The sequence below is a fragment of the Lytechinus variegatus genome, chromosome 4 (genome assembly GCF_018143015.1).
Source record: "Lytechinus variegatus isolate NC3 chromosome 4, Lvar_3.0, whole genome shotgun sequence".
Lineage (NCBI taxonomy): Eukaryota > Metazoa > Echinodermata > Echinoidea > Temnopleuroida > Toxopneustidae > Lytechinus > Lytechinus variegatus.
In genome coordinates, this window is record NC_054743.1 from 49,963,943 (window position 1) to 49,984,669 (window position 20,727).

Genomic DNA, 20,727 nt, shown 5'->3' on the forward strand with positions numbered 1-20,727 from the left:
CGACAAGACATAAAGTTGGGAGTCAAATTGACACTTTATTGCACCTCATTTATTGAAAAAGAAATGTCACCATGGCTAACATTGTATAGCAAAACATAATACACGAGCTTGCAATATTTTAACTATAGTAGATTAAACAAATTTTGAGAGATGAAAATGGAGAATGAATAGGCTGTCATAAATCGAGATTCACGGCAATAGATAAAGCGTTAATATTGTACTGTATTAAAGTAAATCAAAGCAAGTCAAGTGCATTACAAATGACATATCACTTAGACCAGTCATGATTCCAAAGGCGGATCTAGCTTTATTATAATGTGGGGGGGGGGGGGGTAACCTACAAATGAAGGTCATTTCATTACCGATCAATATGAAATGCCAAAAATGGTTTCATTACCAAATGAAGATCATTTTCACAAGCAAAAAAAAAGAATAAAGGTCATAAAGGTAATTGGCAGTCCATAATATGGGGGGTTGAGGGGGTAACCAGCCCCCCCCCTTAGATCCGCCACTGGATTCGTGTGCCTTTCACCAATAGACCCAGGTGATAATAAATTCTCGAAAATCATTGCTCCGCATTCTGAAGTCGGGTTTAATCAATCTCAGGTTTAAAGATGTGGTATGGATAGCCAATAGTGTCAGAAATATATCTATCTAAATTTATTTAAATGTATCAGCTTATTTTTCTCTCTAATCATTCTTAACTGTTTCGGAAGGATAAATAAGATAGCTTTCTTCATCATGACGAGTTATAAAAGAGCAAAATAATCAAAAATAAGAACTGTTAATGTGAGCAAAAAAATCCATAATTTTAGCACAGAGTTAGACCATATGGTCCAAGTTAAAGGTATTGTTTAACTTTGTGAGCAGCCGATTAAAAAAAAATCTCAAACCAAGATGAAACATGTGTACAAGTGCATGTATTAGAACTAATAAACCCTAAAAATAACCATTATTGAGAATGAAAAGCTAAGACTACAAGGCAAACCCCGATTTTGTAAATAGGCGTCTTATAGACGCCTAAATAGTACACATAAGTGTATGGGATGAAATTAAGATGGTGTTTCTGGTCACTTTATATTTCAATTTTTGAAGCACTAAATAATTATTTTCGAATGCAGTTTTTTCTGGGTTCATTTTTGTAACATATCACAGACACAGGTGACAAGTGTGACCTTTTAGCTCAGATTCTTTTAAAGTCAAACCAATGTTAACCAATCACTTTAAGCCTGACTTCAGTATACATGGCATACGGGCCGATGTGTTTAGAGGACTGGAAGTCAAATTAGTTGGTGGTGTCTGGACGGAGCGAATCAACGTACATCCACTCCAGGGCTCTGTAAGGCGACATGAGCTTGCAGTAATACATCCCAGCGAGGGTCACAAAGGGAAAATCCACATTTGTGTACAGTGCGCTGGAAGTTACCTAAGAGATAGATGAAAAACAACGATAGGAAGTTTAGTTAAACGTAAGCAACAATCAAATATTCGAAACTGTTGAGAAAGGGATCTGAGTTGAATTAATTCATTGAGAATCAACCAATAACGAGAAAATGAATGCAAAATTTATAGACCCATTGATAAGAACAAGGTGCAATATTTAAGTCACGGAAATCGGGTCTTCTAAGAGGGGCAAAATAAAATGTGGTGAACGGGGAAGTTGAAATGGGGAGACAGGCTTGAATAAATATAAATACTAGAATATGAAATCGAATGGGATAATGTAAGAAATATTCTTTACTCTGCACCCCATATATTATCCCATACTCTTTTACCCCATATTATTTTAGAATGTAATCGAATTACTGCATTGTATATAGATATTGTTGTTTTTGTCTTCAGCATTTTTCAGCGGCTATCATTGGGTCAAACAATAAAATGATCAATCACCCTTCATGCCCTTACAAAAAAGGTTTCTTAGAGGATGATAAGCTTGTCTCGTATTTAGAATCTCTACGAGTTCCCTAAAAGGTTCTAATCTAAATTTACTAGATACTTGGAATATATTTAGGTTCTTTATAAAACAATTTTGAGGTTCTTGAGCAAGGAAATAACCTTTTTGTGTGAGGGACCCTGTTCTCGAAGGGAAGGTTACAAATACGGGACAAAAGGGCTACAATTCGACCTTTTTTTCTAATAATGCTGTCTCCGCAACACCAAAGACGCCGATCTCGACCGATCAAAGTTATGGTTATGGTGATTTTTTTTACCTGATTGCTAAAAAAACATGAATGCTTGTAAGCAAACAACCAGAGGACCGACGGCTTATGGTCCCCTCCGAAGGACCTGGTACTGAGGATTAATGCCTTACCAAAGGGCACTATAGTGCACCAAGTGGGAATCGAACCCGGGTCACCGGAATACGAATCCCCCGCTCTACCGACTGAGCTATCGCGTCTCCTCAAAGTCATTACCCCATTTCGACCGTCGAGTTATCGGTCTATTTGGAGTCGGTTTCGTTGGTGTGACAGAGACGTTCAGGGGTTTTTCACAATTACAACGAGGACGGATTCAAGAACAAAGTAAATGTATTGGAAAAAAACCCCTACAAATGACAATGAACAGCAGGGAGATTTTATTTCAAAAGTTTGTGAACCGGAACAGTAATTTTCTATTTTCTATGTCCTTGAATTCGTCACGCGTTTTGGAACCGAAAACTCCCCATTCATGGACGATTAAAAGTATTCATGATAATGAAGTCTTGAAACAAACTTACCTGAAGTGATCCATCTGCTAGCGTTTCATACTGTACGTGTGAATCGACCCATTGGGAGCCAGTGGACGTGTTCACATCATCGCTAAAAATCATCTGTTTTCCTTTTGTATCGTAGCGTGACCGTACTATTGCTGGGGCGATGTTATAGGCCGAACGATATGCTTCCTTTTCACATAAAATAACATGATGTAAATTATGAAAGAAACAAAGGGAAAACAAGTCTCTCAAAATACTTTGTAAATATACATGTTTTTAAAGTAAATTCTTCATCGGATTAGTTCTTCTAGTTTCTCCGTTTTGAAACGTACCAGAGTTTAGGAACAAATGGCACTGGACTTTCCGAGCATCAAATTCCAATACGCTCTCATCATGTTCGCCAAATCGTGGGAACTTCAACTTTGCGTCAAACCTTTTGGGTGAATTTACACGAGAAAACTCTCAGTTAATCAAAAGGGGACAATTCTCATGTGGACAAGGAGAATACCTTTTCTTGGCGGGCTTCCGTAAAATATTGATCATGGTAAATTAGGATTCCATCCTCAAGTACGTACCTCATTGATCATCCGGCAGGTGGCGCTGTTGCCATATCCATCTCCCTTGACAATCTTCTTAACCGCCTCCTGGTTTTTCATCTTTCCAGCGATCTCGTTGGCCGAGTTCATGAGGGACGAGATGTCGATAGGGTTGACTGGGAACTCGACCTTCGACCTTGTTGTTATGATGACCATTCCATCGGAGTCCTTGACTACCGAAGGCTTCGATTCTTCGAATTGGCGTTGGTTGGTGTAACCAACGTTGTAGATGGTCACCGGTGTCAAGATGTCTTCAGGAAAGGCGTTGACAAGTTCCTGAAAGATACGATTTTCAAAAAGTTAAAGGGAAATTAGGGTGTCAGGAAAAAAAAGGTAAAAAGAAAATATCAAGTTTGGATTAAGATCCAGGCATGTGGTTAGGTTTATGCCAGCGTTTCCTCTTCGAAGGACTGAGAGATGCATTTGATATGTTTATATGTTTCTAAGAAAAGTGACGATGTAGCTGATGATGACAGTGATGAGGTGGTGGTGGTGATGGAGATGATGATGACAAGCTTAATGATCGATCGATCGCACTGCAGGTTCGAGTATATTGTTCATTCTGATCCTTGTAATTTGAACATCCACAAACATTAATTGAAAAGACTTGATACTCACAGTTTTGTATACATTAATTACCCCTCCCCATTGTTTCTTTGTAGCCATGTCATAATGACGATGATAACAACGGCAAGAGTAGGTTCTTAAAAAGCGCTTCTGCCTGTCAGATATTGCAGTGTTACTTTATCATATTTACCATAGTGGTTGGGTGTTACATAGCTGTACCATGCGAAGTTACGAACGACTGTTGGTCTTTCCTAGTCAGATCTTCAGATTTTTCAATGGTGCTGATTTTATACTTTCGAAGGGATCACAAATCGTGGGTAAAGTTGATCGTATCGTATGAACAAAATTTCATGAAAAGCCCATCTACTTTAGCATAGCTGCCAGTGAGGCAACCTCGCATTTCAAGGAACCATGCAGTTACCGACAATACTCACCTCACCTGGGTAGCTTGTTCGAAAACGGGGATTAATGTTTAAATTCATATGAGCTCCTTAACTTGTAATTGCGAGTTTTCACTCTACAACGCGAAATGAATCCTACAACGGAGCAAATGCATTCAAAATGCAAATCAAATGCATAACGAAGTCTTTGTCGACGATCGGTGAATCGGAAGAGCAGTTTCGTCCGACGTTTCAGAGCTGACGAAAAATCGCAAATAATAGTCTATCCAGAGTCATAAACGAAACTTGCTGTCTCGATGTACCAACCATCAACAGAGATTTCGTTGCCATTAAGGACATTTGATGACAGATTCTCTACGTTCCAGAAAGCGCATGAGTAGCTGTTGTGAAAACTCCAAAACATATATGAGTATATGAATATAACAAATGCCCAAGTCCTTCGGAGGTCATTTCGAGTAAATAAAAAAAAATGGATATTCTTTTAATTTGGGCGATTAAAGTATATTTGGCCCAAAGACATCAAAGAACATCCTAAAACAAATTTAGGTGCAAATTTTTAATGAGCATTAATATTCACTTTACTTGTTGGCGGGGCCTTTTGTCCGGTGGACTTGGGTCGTTTTTAGAATCATATGGACTTGGGTCATTCTGACACTCACATACATGATGAAATTCTGTAGTAAGTAGTAGAAGTAATGAGAGAAGGTGCTATGATAGGAATGTAAGAAAAGTCTAAGTTCTTGACTTGGGCTTCTCTTACACTTATATCAGATTTTCCTCCTTAATTCAAGGCATTTCTGAGATGATTAAGGATTTATCATTTATACACAAGATGAACAATTTCCCATATTTAACTCAATTTTGCCAAAAATTGGACTTGTGCCGTTTTTTATATTGAGATAGTCATGTATAAGTCGCGATATTTAATGGGTGATTTCAAGTCCGGTGTTGGCCTCGGCGTTGGTGTAAGTGTTGAAATTTGGATTGCTCTCCCTGGCTCTAAAACTTATTTCAGAGTTTGTAAAACTGATCCAGTTTCAGGAGCATCTTCATTTTATGTTTGGTGTTATAATCGTGTAAAAATTGACCTAACACCAACACCAAAAGGTCAACACCGTACTTGAAATCACCCAATCAATGGTTCACTACACCTTTGCACTTTTACATGTAAATAATTAGAATATGATTACCTGAGCCTCTCTGATCCATGTTGAAGCTGTGCCGTTCCATTCGAGATCTTTGAATGAGGAAAGTGGCGCCATTTTCTTCTGAGTTTCAACATACCGAGCGTTTAAACTTTGAAACGCCGTGGCTTTGTTCACATCCATATTATAAGACATGAAGTCGCCAATGACCTATCAAATGATAAATAATACAAAACAAGTGGAATGCCTCTGGCCGTCTCACCTGCACCACGCGGTTCAATATAGCAGCAGTGCTGACTTTGAATACTACTCTAACTCGCACAAGATGTTCAGTGATACATGGTTATTATGTCCACTTTTTATGAACTAGACCAATAAACTTACAGAGATATGATGGTTATTCAACAAAAAAACCCAACATGGCCAAAGTTCATTGACCTTACATGACCTGTGACCTTGATCATGTGACCTGAAACTCGCACAGGATGTTCAGTGATACGTGATTACTCTTATGTACAAGTTTCATGAATCAGATCCATAAACTTTCAAAGTTATGATGGTAATTCAACAGATACACCCAGTTCGGCCAAAGTTCATTGACCTTTGACCTTGGTCATGTGACCTGAAATGCGCACAGGATGTTCAGAGATACTTGATTACTATAATATCCAAGTTTAATGAACTAGACCAATAAACTTTCAAAGTTATGATGGTAATTCAACAGATACCCCCAATTCGGCCAAAGTTCATTGACCCTAAATGACCTTTGACCTTAATCATGAGACCTGAAACTTGCACAAAATGTTCAGTGATGCTTGATTACTATTATGTCCAAGTTTCATGAGTCAGATCCATAAACTTTCAAAGTTATGATGGGAATTCAACAGATATCCGCAATTCGACCAAAGTTCATTGACCCTAAATGACCTTTGACCTTGGTCATGTGACGTGAAACTCGTGCAGGATGTTCAGTGATACTTGATTAACCTTATGTCCAAGTTTCATGAACTAGGTCCATATATTTTCTAAGTTATGATGACATTTCAAAAACTTAACCTCAGGTTAAGATTTCGATGTTGATCCCTCCAACATGGTCTAAGTTCATTGACCCTAAATGACCTTTGACCTTGGTCATGTGACATGAAACTCTAATAGGATGTTCAGTAATACTTGATTAACCTTATGGCCAAGTTTTATTAACTAGGTCCATATACTTTCTAAGTTATGACGTCATTTCAAAAACTTAACCTCAGGTTAAGATTTGATGTTGACGCCGCCGCCGCCGCCGCCGTCGGAAAAGCGGCGCCTATAGTCTCACTCTGCTTCGCAGGTGAGACAAAAAGCGCATTCAAATGATGAAACCAGCCAACAAAACACAAAATAAGTCACAAGACAAGGTTTCTTTATTAAAAGTTGAAACATTCATTTTTGGTCTTCAAAAAGTAAAAGTTAAACAATTAGCTTATCTGAAATGAAACAGTAATCCCTTTTTCAAACAGCTAAAATCTAAAGTTGTAACGTTGAATACAATACAAAATATTTTTTTCGGACTACATCAAAGTTTCACTAACATGACACAGTGCGTTCATTTCATGCTTGAGTGAACCTTGAACTCCAAACCCTTTTCGCCTTATTTTGTGGAACCCTCGGTGATTCTCTTCTACATTTAACCAAGTTCTTGTCTAGATTAATGTTTTGATCAGTTTGACAAATTCAATATAATTTCAAAGTTAATGATATGCTTTTAAACAAATCTCATAAAGCCATCATTTTATCAATTTTCCTTTATGCAAGTGAAACCTGGGAAATGACGGCCAAAGACAGGCAATGTCTAGATGCTTTCCGTCTTAAATGTTTACGAAGGATCTTGAATATCTCATGGAGGGGTGACACGTCACAAATGCATAGTTGTTCGACTTTTCCGAGGATAATATTGTCGCTGAATAGTTTTATCCTATCCGTATGATGGTGTATTATCATTTTATTTCATTTATTTGTATGTATTTTTTATTTTCATGGATGTTGTTTTGGAACCACTGATAGCAATTATTGAAACTGCACCATCTGCGACGAATATTTGATGAAATTGAAAAGTCGACCAAATCAGCAAAAAAAAAAACGAAAAAAAGTGATAGATGTCTTGTCTTTTCATACCAGAATGATGTTTGTATTTGATTGGCATGTAACGTTCGAAAACCAGACAAAGGATTTTGATCAAATGAGGCAGATATCACTAATTTTGTATTTTAAAAAGGTGGCAATTACCACGACTCTATTTCTTTTTCCGTTTCGCTCAATACACTTCAGGATATTTTTGCTCGAGAAAAAGATTCCTCCCTCGAATAAACTTTACATAATTTATTAATATTCATGATTTTGTTTGCTCACTTCTGCCAACAGCGTCCAGGCTTCATCGGCAGTCACCTCGGCAGGAATGTCTCCCCGGACAACTGCTGGTGGGACATCTCCAGAAGCAAATTGGAAGTGATTCACCCCCTCTACGACAACGACTGGTTTCGTTGCGAGAGCCGTTTGGTCTTCCGTGAGTAGCGTTTCTAAATCCCTACAGACAGAAAGGCAGCAGTTTCTTTTACAGTGATTTACGCCTCTGTGGTTACAAACTGCAATCTCAAGTGTTATCAGTTCTCATTGTTGACTTATACATGTTATATTTTGGATGATACAATTACATAACGGAAAAAGACAACATTCAGACATTTTATGATGTATTTTGTTCACCTGTTATGTTTTATAGACAACAGGTCGAATGTGTTTATCATGCAAGTGAAACAACTCACTTTGCATTACATTTCCAGTACAATGGTGATCAGAGATCGCCTTAAAGAAAAAAAATCAACGTATCATTTTGATTTTCACGTGCTAGTCATTTCATTTGTAGTCATGAATATGATGTGAATCTTATTGCTGCTGATATAATTTTGTCTTTAATAATACATAACATTTATAAGGCGCTTACTACTGGTGTTTCTAAGCGCACTGCTTTCTGTTTATGGTTTGTACTTGGGTTAAAAAATAGTGGCACTGGATAATGAAACAGGTAATACAACTATTCTAATAATCAAAAATCAAAACTGGTGTGCACCTCCAATTGACCGACCCACAACTGTGAATGTTTTTAATAAAAGAGTATGGAAATAAGGCTTCATGTGTTTTGATACACCATGCATAGAGGGGCGATACCAAGGCGGGGGCAACTACAAATTACGCCATATCTGTTTTCAGTTCAATAGTTCATCATAGATTTCTGTTTCTGTTCATTGTAACTCCCGTAGGAACTCGGCAGGACAGCATTTTTGCGGGTAAACGCCAAGATGGTATGCCTATAACAAAATTACCTAGGAAACATGTTACGTGTTGGTCAATCAGTCATAGTGGCTGACTTTTTTTGACCACAGATATTACTCTTGGGCCTTTCATTAAAGTGGAGACAATGGTAGAGTGGGGATTCGAACTCACAGCCTTATGAGTCTAATGCTCTAACCACTGGACCACACGATTTACACATGGCTTGTGAGCATTCTCGTTTTAATATTTCTTTTCGACTTTCATCATTTGATTCCTCCTTTCCAAACATTATTTCTAAGAAAAATAGAGTAAAATAAAGAGTGAGTGCACCCGAAAGCGATGCAGACCCCTGCATGCCTATAAATACCTGAATGTGTTTCCTATCCTTGTGATCTTTACTTGACCATCTAGATCCCCACTCAGGTGCATGATGGGGGTGGGGTAGGCACCAAGATCATCTAACGCCCCCGTCAGGTATGATCCCCACATCATGACTCCCTTTGCTCTGGACGGATCCCTGTTAACGTAACTCTGCAAAAATGTACCTGTCACAGTATTTGACAGAAGTGAGTGTAAACAAATATATATATATATATTTTATCAAAGAAAGAATTTCCGGAATCTAACATGCATAATCAACTATATAATGAAATTAATAATTATAAACGTTTATAATATTTTTGATATTGATAATGACAATAATAATAATAATCAAATAAAGATGAAGATAATAATAATGATAATAGTAGTAGTAGTAATAATAATAAACTATTTTATGTTGCAATTTTATGAAAATGGAGCAATATTACAATACAAACTATCTGGAAAACACGTTAAAAAGAATTTATGCATATAAGAAACACCCGTTTGCTGTTTCTGTGGTTTACTACTATGAAACCCAAAACGATGTTTCGTCACTATTTCTATTAATAGTAGGGCGGTTATTTTTTTTTTCAAATTCACGACATAACAACAGAGAGTTAAAAATATTCTAGTAAATACAAATACTGATAAGAGCCTTTCGACGCAGATATAAACATCAATGCTATTAAACAGTATGTAAGTAAATTACGATTGACAACGGTGCCCGATAACGTTTTTTTTTACTTTTCGTCTACATATATTTACGATTATATCACATTGCTTTGCTTCTATTTATGTAAATTTTATTTCATTTAATTTTGGTATGTACATTCACATAAACTGACCAGCAGCATATTTTCAAGGGGTCAATTAACAATTTTCACGATATTCAATATAACATATACAGAGCAAATAAGAAACTATACTTGCATTTTCAAATCTCAATAAATTCAAACGAACTTCGGTTTTCATATTTCGGAAATTAATCAAAGTTGAATTACAATGTAGCTATATTAACGCAGCGCCTGTAGGACCGATCATAGCACGTTAGCAGAGATAATACTCCCCTTTATACAATAAGTCAAGAAGACGCTTACCGCCGAGAGAATGGCCTGCGTAGAATATCGGAGTGTTTGCAGGCATCCCAATCCTTTGAAGTTCGTCTAAGGCATCGTTTATTGCAAGGGTTATCTATATACACCAAATTAATTAGGGGAAAACGTTACAATACAAAGGATGATGCGTTTATTAAAAACAAAAATTACAGTTGCTAATAAAATAACCTTTCTTAAATGACTTTCTACGCGATCGATCCTGGGTGTTCCGGCGGCGAAATATGCACCTGCGACAATTGCTCCGGACTTAATATATCAGAAAGCATATGTTTTGTAGAGTTTTTTGTTGAGAATATTGCAAATATAAGGATTAGGGTCTATTTAGTTTTGGAGGTCAAGTTTCATGTTTTGCTTAAAGGCAGATTTTCCATCGGAGCAATTGTCGCCGGAGCAAATGTCATGGAACAGTTCCGGCGTCTATGAATAGGACTGAAGGATGAACCATAACTCTTTCACGTGACGATGTTTAGCTTTACTTGCAATGTAATATAATTCCTATAAAGGAAGACATAGCATAGACCAGTAGCCTGTTGCATAAATCTTTTTACCTGAGAAAACTCTAGTAAAAACTGAAAACTAAGGTTAGTCTGATTTCTGCCATTGACTTTAACACAGGGCAAAAACTCCGGTAAAAACAACCTGAGTTTTCTCAGGTAAAAAGTTTTATGCAACGGGCACCAGGACCGGCTGCACAGAAACATTGTTAGCGCTAACAATGCGCAAGCAGAGACTCTGTTACAACCGGTTATGTCGCAGCTGTGCCAAATGTCCCAAGAACACGTTTTCTTCATCCTGGATCAACGTTTGACATCACAATGAGACAGGTGTGACTGGGCATACTGATAGCCCAAGGCTCACAATGTTCCTGAGCGGCAGGTACAGACTCCTAGAATAGTAAGTCAGTGACATAATAATAATACATCTCCATGGCCATTGATCGAGTTTGGACATCGTATGCTGTATCATGATGTACTGTCCGTTTAAGCACAATGAAGATTGTTTGTAATCTCTGGCCATCCCAATCATAGATTTGCTTCATGGGATACATATGAATGAAAATATATGCTTCCCCTATTTCATTAAAAGCCCATCTCAAAGTGTGCTGCACTCAACCCAGGTAAGGTAAATGGGTACCGGTAGGAAGTAATTCCTTAAAAAGCTGTGTGCGTTATGAACGCCTAGCTTAGCCGGGTATAATATAGGAGCGCCTTGAGCACCTAACAAGGTGGATATGTGCGCAATATAAATACCCTATATTATTATTCAAAGTTCATAATGCAAGCATGACTGAGTTAGAACCATGGAAAAGGGTGCTCCCAAATATTTATTTGAACAAGCAATTTACGATTTTAAGTGGGTATTTTCTGGCCTTTATTTCTACCTATTCGGAAAAGTTCACAATATGAATATCCATCTGTTCTTCTTCTACATGTATATGAGAATTTATGCGTAAAATATAAATGACGCATGGTCGAAAAAGGTTACATCAAACGATAATTGATTTCTACCTAATCGATGGATCGTTGAAAAACAAGCATTGGTCATTGTGGAGCTGGTTTGTTAATACGTTTCCAAGTTTAGATTTGAAAAAAAAGCGGAACATGCTAATATGTACATCTACTCAAACGATATATACATATCAGTCTAAAAAGACAAATGCATTGATTGTTTGCTTAATGTCTGTCTAAATCCAAATAATTGTCTTATGAACTAATGAATAAAAAAGCGAATTAGATCGCAACGGCAAACAATGAATTTAATCGCATTATCTGCAACTTGGTAAACGTTTGTTGTATGTGTTACAGTGTAAATTTTTCTCAAAATGCGCTGGAGATAAAAAAAAGGTCGACAAATATCCGTTATTTTCAATGTTATTCCTGCAATGGATAAATCAAATGAAAGTATGCGGAACCCTTGGTACAAAATGAATAAAAAACAACAGAGAGAATGAGTGTGGTATGTCAATTGCAATTCTTTATGCACACTTATCCAATCGAGATATCATAAATTTCGTGATAGATGTGGAGCGTTGTGGCCCAGTGGATTAGTCTTCGGACTTTGAAACAGAGGGTCGTGGGTTCGAATCGCAGCCATGACGCAATTTCCTTCAGCAAGAAACTGATCCACAATCCCGGGGGGGGGGGCACTTACATTGACGAGTGGATACCATGCGCGACCAAAAAAACACGTAAAAAGGATGTCCTTTTCACAATAGGGCACGTTACGTACGTAACGTGATAAGGGTGTCAAAAACACACAAATAATGAAAAAAGGGTATCTATTTCGCTAGGAAAATTACGTGTTTAGGGTCGAATTTGCGGGGATGATAAAACAAAATTAAAATGTTTTATAAAGGATGTCCTTTTGCCCCAACACTACGTGTTTAGAGTCCTATTTGCACGAGGTGTAGAAGGTGGGGTCGTACTAAACCAAATAAGGTAAAGCCGACGACCGAAGGACCCGTAACAATAAAACATTCCTGTACTTGTTTAGGGGTTCATTTCAGGGAATATTTGCCAAGAGTATCGTTTTGTTTCCAATACTTGTTAAGGGTAGGGTTTCACACGCCAATACTTGTTAAGGGGTGCATTTTCAGAATATGGAAATTACGTGTTTAGGGTGCTTTTCGAGACCCCATGGTCGCGCATGGTATCCACTCGTGAATGGAAGTGGCCCCCCGGGTCCACAATTTGCTGCACTTAACCCAGGTGAGGTAAATGGGTACCGGTAGGAAGTAATTCCTTAAAAAGCTGCGTGCGCTAGGAAAGAAAAATGGACAATGGCACGCTGAGCGGCTTCGCAGTAGAATATAAAGGTAAAGACGTACGCACACCTTTGACAAGACGCCTACACGCCTAGCTTAGCCGGGTAATATAGGAGCGCCTTGAGCACCTAACAAGGTGGATATGTGCGCAATATAAATACCCTATATCATTATTATACTGAAATTGATGCGTACATAACTTTCATATTTACATTCATTTTTTAATACCAATATCTTGATTTGTCTTGATTTGATTTTATTGTTTACTTCTGCAATTACATCATTCGTATAGAATACATTTTCCATAACATAACAAACATAGTATATTGATAATTTTTTTGGCATGAATCATAACTAAATGTACTAAAATTATCATTACAAACAAAATTGATCTCATACCAAATTAGTTAACATTTACAATTTGCAGGAGAAGGATTGTCATCATAAGCAGATTGCTTGAAAAAATGACAACCCCAGGTTAAAACTCATTGATTAATATAATACATTAATACAGCAGAATCGATACACAGTACATTTTATGAAAAACAGCAGTAATCTAATTTGAGCATTGAAGATGGAGATGATAAGGATGAAGATGACGGTGAAATGGTGAAGATGAAGGTGATGGAGAGGATGATGATGGTGATGATGCTTTAATGACACAACGACACAGAAATTTTACTTCAAATATTCTGATATCAACATGGATTTAACGTTTGCTTTAAATGAGTAAAGGGACGTGGATCTTTTTATAGATTCTGGTAGAGAGTTCCACAAATCAGGACCATGGTGTCTTATGGATCTCTGCGCAATAAGCAATTTGGGGTTGATTAAATGGAAATTAGAAGAGTTCCGCGTAGGGTATGAATGGATAGATGTGTTCATAGTATAAAAATTGTGAAATGAAGGTGGGAGCATGTTATTTACGTATTTGAACATAAGCAGTAAGCTTTGAAATGAATTTATGTCAAAAATAGTTAGAGTCTTTAGTTTATGGAATAATGGATTTGTGTGTGATAAATATTGCGAATTAGTACAAATTCGAATTGCTTTTTTCTGTAATAAATATATTGTATTAATTTTAGTTTTTGCACACGTTGCCCAAACTATATTGCAGTACGATATATACGGCAATATCAATGAATTGTAGAGTAAAACGAGTGTAGTATGAGGAATTATGTTTTTCATTTTGTAAAGTACACCTACGTTTCTGGAGATGTTAGTAGTTATACAACGTATATGTTCATTCCAATTTAAATTTTCATCTATTGTGACACCTAAAAACTTTGTTTCTTTTTTCCTTTTGAGTGGAATATTATCTATGCTTATGTCGTATGGAAACTCAGTAATATGTGAACTTGTATGCTTAAAATACATAAAGTTTGTTTTGTCTATATTAAGTGATAGCCTATTACATTTAAACCATAAAGATAGTTTAGGTAATTCACGATTAAATGTATCTACTAAAGTTTCTAAGCTAGTGTGTGAACAAAAAATGTTTGTGTCATCGGCAAATAATACAAATGATAATAAAGGCGTTACAGTAGTCAAATCATTAATATATATAAGGAAAAGTAGGGGGCCAAGGATCGATCCTTGTGGAACTCCGCATTTTATTGTCTGAAAATTAGAAGAAATATTATTGTGAGTGACATATTGTTTTCTATCAGTCAAATAACTCTCAAACCATGATAGTGTGATTCCCCGAATTCCATAATTTTCAAGTTTTTTAAGTAAAATCTGGTGGTCAAGAGTGTCGAATGCTTTGCTTAGGTCCATGAATACTCCTATTATGTGTTCTTTATTTGTCATTGCATTTGTAATTTTATCGTATATTTGTATTAAAGCCTGATCAGTTGAATGCCCTTTCCTGAATCCATATTGGTTTGAATTTAGAAACTGAAAAGTATCTAGGAACTTATAAAGTCTTTTGTAAATAATCTTCTCTAATATTTTGGATATGCTGGGGAGAATAGAAATAGGCCTATAATTTGTTATTTCATGTGGATTGTCTTTTTTTAAAACAGGATTTACCTTTGCAATTTTAAGGGGATCTGGACATTTACCGGTGCTGATCGACAGATTAAAAATATGACACAATGGAGTGACAATATAATGTATGATCTGCTTAAGGAGGAAAGTACTAATTCTATCATATCCCTTTGATTTGCTGGATTTGAGATTTTTTGTTATTTCAATTATTTCCTGAACATTTGTGGGGTTAAAGAATAGGGAAGAATTGATGGGTGTGGGAAGAAATTTTGCAAAACTTTGGTTTGGTCTGGCAAGGTTGTTTGCCAAAGAGGGTCCTATGTTAACGAAAAAGGAATTAAAGGTATCAGCTACATCATCTGAATTTATTGCAGCAGCATGAACTGTGAAATTGTCTTTAGGTAATACTTTGGGTTTCTTGCCAATCAAATCATTGATGATCTCCCATGTGGCTTTCATGTTTGATTTAACTTTGTTAAGTTTCTCGGAATAAAACAATTTGCGAGAAGCCCGAATTATATTGGTTAGTCTATTTCTATAAGTTTTATATTTATTTTTGTTTTGAATAGAAGGGTTCTTTAAAAATGTCTTGTATAGTTTATTTCTGGTATGTATGGATCGTAGAATAGCTTTAGTAATCCATGGCATTTTTGCTTTTCTTTTTTTTGATAGGTGATAGAGGAAAATTTTTATCGTAATATTTCTGCAATTTTTGGTTAAAATTTGTGTAAGCAATATCTGAATTTGACTCATTAAATACATCTAACCATTCCTCAATCGCAAGATCACTTTTAAACGATTCAATATTTATTGGGGATTCTTTATTATACATTGTAGATCTAGGTGAATTTTCTTTTGAAATATCATTATCACATAATAAGAAAACCGGTAAATGATCAGCTATATCAGATATTATTAGTCCGCTGGAAGTATCTCTGTTTAGTATGTTTGAAAATATGTTGTCGATAAGTGTTGATGAATGGCTATCAATTCTGGTCGGTTGATCTATGTGGGGATAATAACCAAATGAATGCATAGTATGTAGGAATAAATCGTTGTCATTATTTTGGGATAACAGGTCAATGTTAAAATCACCCATTAGATATATTTGTTTATCTTCTTTTGTTATGGTATGATGGCATATTTCAAGCTCTTCGCAAAATAAATTTGCATTGCCATGAGGGGGTCTGTAAACTAATCCAATAATTATATTTTTGCCTTTCGGCTTCATGATTTCTAAGAATAGAGTTTCACTTTGTTTTAATGATATTTCTTTTCTTATTTTAAACTGCAAATGTTCATTGATGTAAAATGCTACACCACCTCCTCTTTGATCTTCACGATCTCGCCTTATAAGATTATAGTTTTGCAAGTTGAATATGTTAGGTGAATTATTATGAAGCCATGTTTCCGTGACACCGATAATGGAGAATTTGAAATTATTTAGAGTAAAGAGTAATGATTCCAATGATTCAAAGTTTTTGTTCAAGCTTCTGGCATTAACGTGAAGCAAACTGAATTTGTGTTCTGTGTCTCTAAATTTAGAAGTAAAATCTTCAGTTGAGTAATATTTATTACATGATGCATTGTTTGTATTGAAAATAGAAAAAATGTCTATGTCATTACTCGTGAAGAAAAAAACGATATTACCAAGATTTACCAGCCTTATGCTAGTTTGATTTCAAAACTTTTGCTTTTATTGGTGCCACTCGCTATTGATTCAATTATAAATTTTACAACTTTTAAACAGTTACTGTTATTGGATGTGTGGGAGTGCTACAAAGTTTATCGAAAGTTGTGGCAATGATGCACGACAATGTTCCCAATGAATACATATTAATAGAGAATATGTATAGCGGACGTATCCACCTTGTTAGGTGCTCAAAGCGCTACAATATTAAAGGGGAATCCATCCGTAGTCATCATGGTCATAATGATGTGTTAGAAAGAGAACAAAAATAAGACAAACATAATTGTGAAAGATTGAAATATATCGGACAAGAAATAAGAAAGTTATGGCTGCTTTCAAATCCAAAAGGCTTTGTATATATCAAAATTGGCAACTTAAAGTAAATTATAAAGGGGCGTGGACAACTTTCCCGTAGACCTTGACCTTAAGATCAGGATTTTGTGGTTTCGTGGTACCTATCTCCTGGGGCGGTAATCAAAATATGACCCAAATAGCAGATTGTTTTATTCCATCTTGGAAGAGAAATATAATTAAAAGTAAAACATTTTGAAAAAAAAATGACATTCTAGCCATTTTATATATTAGAGTAAGTTGAAAAGTAGTAATTGCCTTACATTCCTATGACATTACAAATGCGGCCAATTTCAAGTCTCCATGGGGCTAGTGAATATCGATTTGTGCAGCTTTTCGAAATCCATAACTTTCTTTTATTTGTCCGATATTGTTCAAATTTTCTAAGAATCAACTTGTCTGATTTTTCCTTTTCATCTATAAACTTTTTATTTGGGTTAGATTCCCCTTTAAAATTAAGAAGTTGCCTCCTTTCAAAAGTATATCTGTGAAGTGCCACAAGAAATCCTTCAGGGACCTATTAAGTTATAATATGATCAACTCTCAATACTTATTCAAAGTTTTATTGTTTGAATCATTTTTTGACAAACTATCTCCTTTCCTCCCTGTATAAAGAAAAAGTCACCCTATTTTAGATTTGGGACTGTTAATCTTAACCGAGCCTGGTAAAAATATGGAGTTGGGCTGAATATTAACATGATCTGGTGATTAAAGATGCCGTATTTCCTACCAGGATCTACCCTTTGCAGGAATACATAGGGAAGTACATGTATGTTTACTTAGCAATTACGGTAAAGGGTAATGAACGATATGGATTTATGATAGCAACGTTATTTCAAGAATATACAAACAAAAATACAGTATCAAAGCACGTTAGCACATCGCAATGCAACGGTTTCGCTGTTGTGACTGCAAATAGTCTAATCTGATATTACGTGCATGGGGAAATTGTTCTAATAACCAGCTGGATAAATTATTATTGACACTCCAAGAAAACCAACCAGCTTACATAAGCACCTCCAGTTCGAGTCAAAAGTTCATCTACAACCGTCTACATCTACAAGTGTTTGGGGTCCATCCAAGCCCCCATCTGTACGCGTGTGCAACTAAATGTGAGGGTTTTTTAAAGAAAATTATTGCAATTTGATGCTGATATTGACTTAAAAGTGTGAATCCCCGATTACTTTTACTCATATCAGAATAAATATCGCATAAATTCACCAGTTACATCCCAATTTGAAATTCGAAATGTTCTTAGTGGGTGAAATAAATGTGCCTAAACCGATGAAAAAAAATACCATTTTAAATTAAATTAAAGTAGAATGAAACCTTTGGACCAAGATAGCTTGTGTGAAAACAGAAAAATCAAAGAAACAGATCAACGAAAGCTTGAGAAAAATCGGACAAGTAATGAGAAAGTTATGAGCTTTAGAATATTGCAATCACTAATGCTATGGAGATCCTCACATTGGCAATGCGACAAACATGTGTGATGTCACTCTTGAACAACTCTCCCCATTACTTTAATACGTATTTCACTTAAAATTGCCTCTTTTATTACATCTATCAATAAAACATGTATTTTTTCTATAGGAGGGCATGTAATACAGATTTTTAAAGAATACATCATGGATAAAGAGTTTGTATCACCATACGAAAAAGCAAAAAGACACATTTTCAGGGTATTTCATAGTCCATCAAAGGGAAAGTTGTTCGTCAGTGTCATCACACATCCTTGTCGCGTTGCCAATGGGAGGATCTCCATATCAGTAGAGATTGCAATATTCAAATGCTCATAACTTTCTCATTATTTGTCCGATTTTTCTCAAACTTTCTTTGTTCTTATTCTTTGATTTTTCTGTTTCGACACAAGCCAACTTGTTCCAAAGGTTTCATTCCCCTTTAACAGATGGCATTACATTTTGTTGCATAATTCCTGTTTTTCAAATTCAGAAAATATTCCTACGGGAGCCCTGCCATACAAAAATAAAAATAAAACAATATAACAATTATTTGAATACAAATTTGTACATGTAAAAAAAAGGGGGGGGGGCAATCTAAAAAAAAATATTTAATGGAACTTCATAATGCCCAGACGATGATCTAATTTAAATGTATATTCGTGTAACTTTAAGTTTTTTTAATATCTCTTAGTCTTGCAGGTTTCACATAAATATTTTATCAGGGCCATGCAAAACATGATTTGAGAAAATAACCAATAAAAACGTACACCAAAAATAACTAATATTTCTATCTTTGGAAATAATTGTTGAAAAGCAATGAATTAAAAGAGACAATATCAGGGTGATTTTGTTCAATACGATTTGAAGATGTTGTAATTGTATTCTCCTTTAAATTATAATTTTCAATTTGCGCCATAAAGCTTCGAAGAATAGAGTCAATAAATCAATTTCTTCCAGCTTGTTTACTTCGGTATATTTCGTTCGTTCGTCTGTAAATATATTTTACAAAAGGGCCGCTATAGAATAAAATGTTAAGGTGCTGCCACTTATACAATTTAACATTCGACACTCATCTTCAATGAATGATATGAAGGCATTTAAATTCTACTAGTTATTCAGAATGCAACACCAAATAGCGGAGATTATTCCGGGTTTCCAGAACCTAATTGTCTTTTAGATCAACCTTTCGAAAAATAGGAAATGATACAAGACTTGAAAGAACCACGTAAGAAAAACAAAATAGAAAGGAATGGAATACGAAATCCAATGCGGAACAGCGTATAAAAGAATGAAATGGCACCTATAAGAGTGATAATGCTTAAACATGGAGTAACAGCAGACAGGCGATAAATTGATAAAAATAATTAATTGAAAGAATATTATTAGAAAATAATTATACAACAGACATGAAAAAAAAAAGAAAATACAAAATATGATCTGAAGGAGAGAATAACTATAACAATACGTACATTATTAAACAGAAAATAACATAATAGATATTGATTTAGTTAGATATTCAATAAAAAAAAATTAAAATCATACCTGAGGAGGGAAGGGCGTGTCTCCAATGTAATCCGTCGTCAAAGCTACCCATAGCTTAAGGGGGGACTTCTGTTGGATCCTCTCGGCAAGAGGTAGGTATGCTTCCCCGCGGATCTCCGCTCCTGGAATCACTACCAAACCCGCTTCTACTCCGTCATCGCGTACGGGGTCGACGACGACTGTCGACACACAATGGACACCCAACGGTGTTAAAACGAGGGCAAAAGCAACGAGAACGGTAACAAACATCGCGATTTTAATAATATATATTTTGCTCGGCTAGTTTGATAAGATGGCTAGTAAAGCTTATGCCTCGCAGTTGATAACAATACATATAGTACTAACAGGCGACTGTGTTTTCCAGCTGGATTTGCGTGCTAAGGTGGATTCTATTAGCTAACTTTATCAATTTCGGGGTGCTGATTTAAGAAAAATGAGTTTGACCTCCTCTATTTTATCTGTACGATGGGCTAATGAGATTTAACAAGATATCGTTGTTGACTTAATTGATTAAAGAGAGCAGTCACACTGCCCAGAACTCAAGTTGAAATACCACTATTCCCCCCCCCCTTTCTTTACAACAGGGTGATGCTAAGGCAGGTGGGTGTTTCACAAAACTGCTCGTAAAATTGCGCACAGCGTAAAGAACGACTGGAACACGTTCTTGTGTCCCAAATGAATGGCATTGGGATGTAGCATTTAGCAAACGATGGGATCACCAGTCGTGAGTAAAGTCATTG

At 36.0% G+C, this 20,727-nt stretch overlaps 1 protein-coding gene across 1 annotated transcript; it reads right to left on the reverse strand.

Moving 5' to 3' along the window:
• Positions 1-1,156: 1,156 nt before the first annotated feature.
• Positions 1,157-20,413, reverse strand: LOC121414241. Its single transcript, XM_041607355.1, has 8 exons — positions 19,988-20,413; positions 10,168-10,261; positions 9,075-9,252; positions 7,790-7,964; positions 5,447-5,611; positions 3,268-3,564; positions 2,717-2,881; positions 1,157-1,426 (listed from the first exon to the last, which is right to left on the reverse strand). The coding sequence occupies exons 1-8, from the start codon at positions 20,234-20,236 to the stop codon at positions 1,286-1,288; spliced, it is 1,464 nt and encodes a 487-aa protein (XP_041463289.1). The 5' UTR covers positions 20,237-20,413; the 3' UTR covers positions 1,157-1,285.
• Positions 20,414-20,727: the final 314 nt, after the last annotated feature.

Coding starts and splice junctions, on each gene's coding strand:
- LOC121414241 (XM_041607355.1), bottom strand. CDS start 20,236: ATGTTTGTTACCGTTCTCGTTGCTTTTGCCCTCGTTTTAACACCGTTG. Junction 10,262..19,987: donor ACACGCCCTTCCCTCCTCAG/GTATGATTTTAA, acceptor TGGTGTATATAG/ATAACCCTTGCAATAAACGA. Junction 9,253..10,167: donor CGCAGGCCATTCTCTCGGCG/GTAAGCGTCTTC, acceptor ATACTGTGACAG/GTACATTTTTGCAGAGTTAC.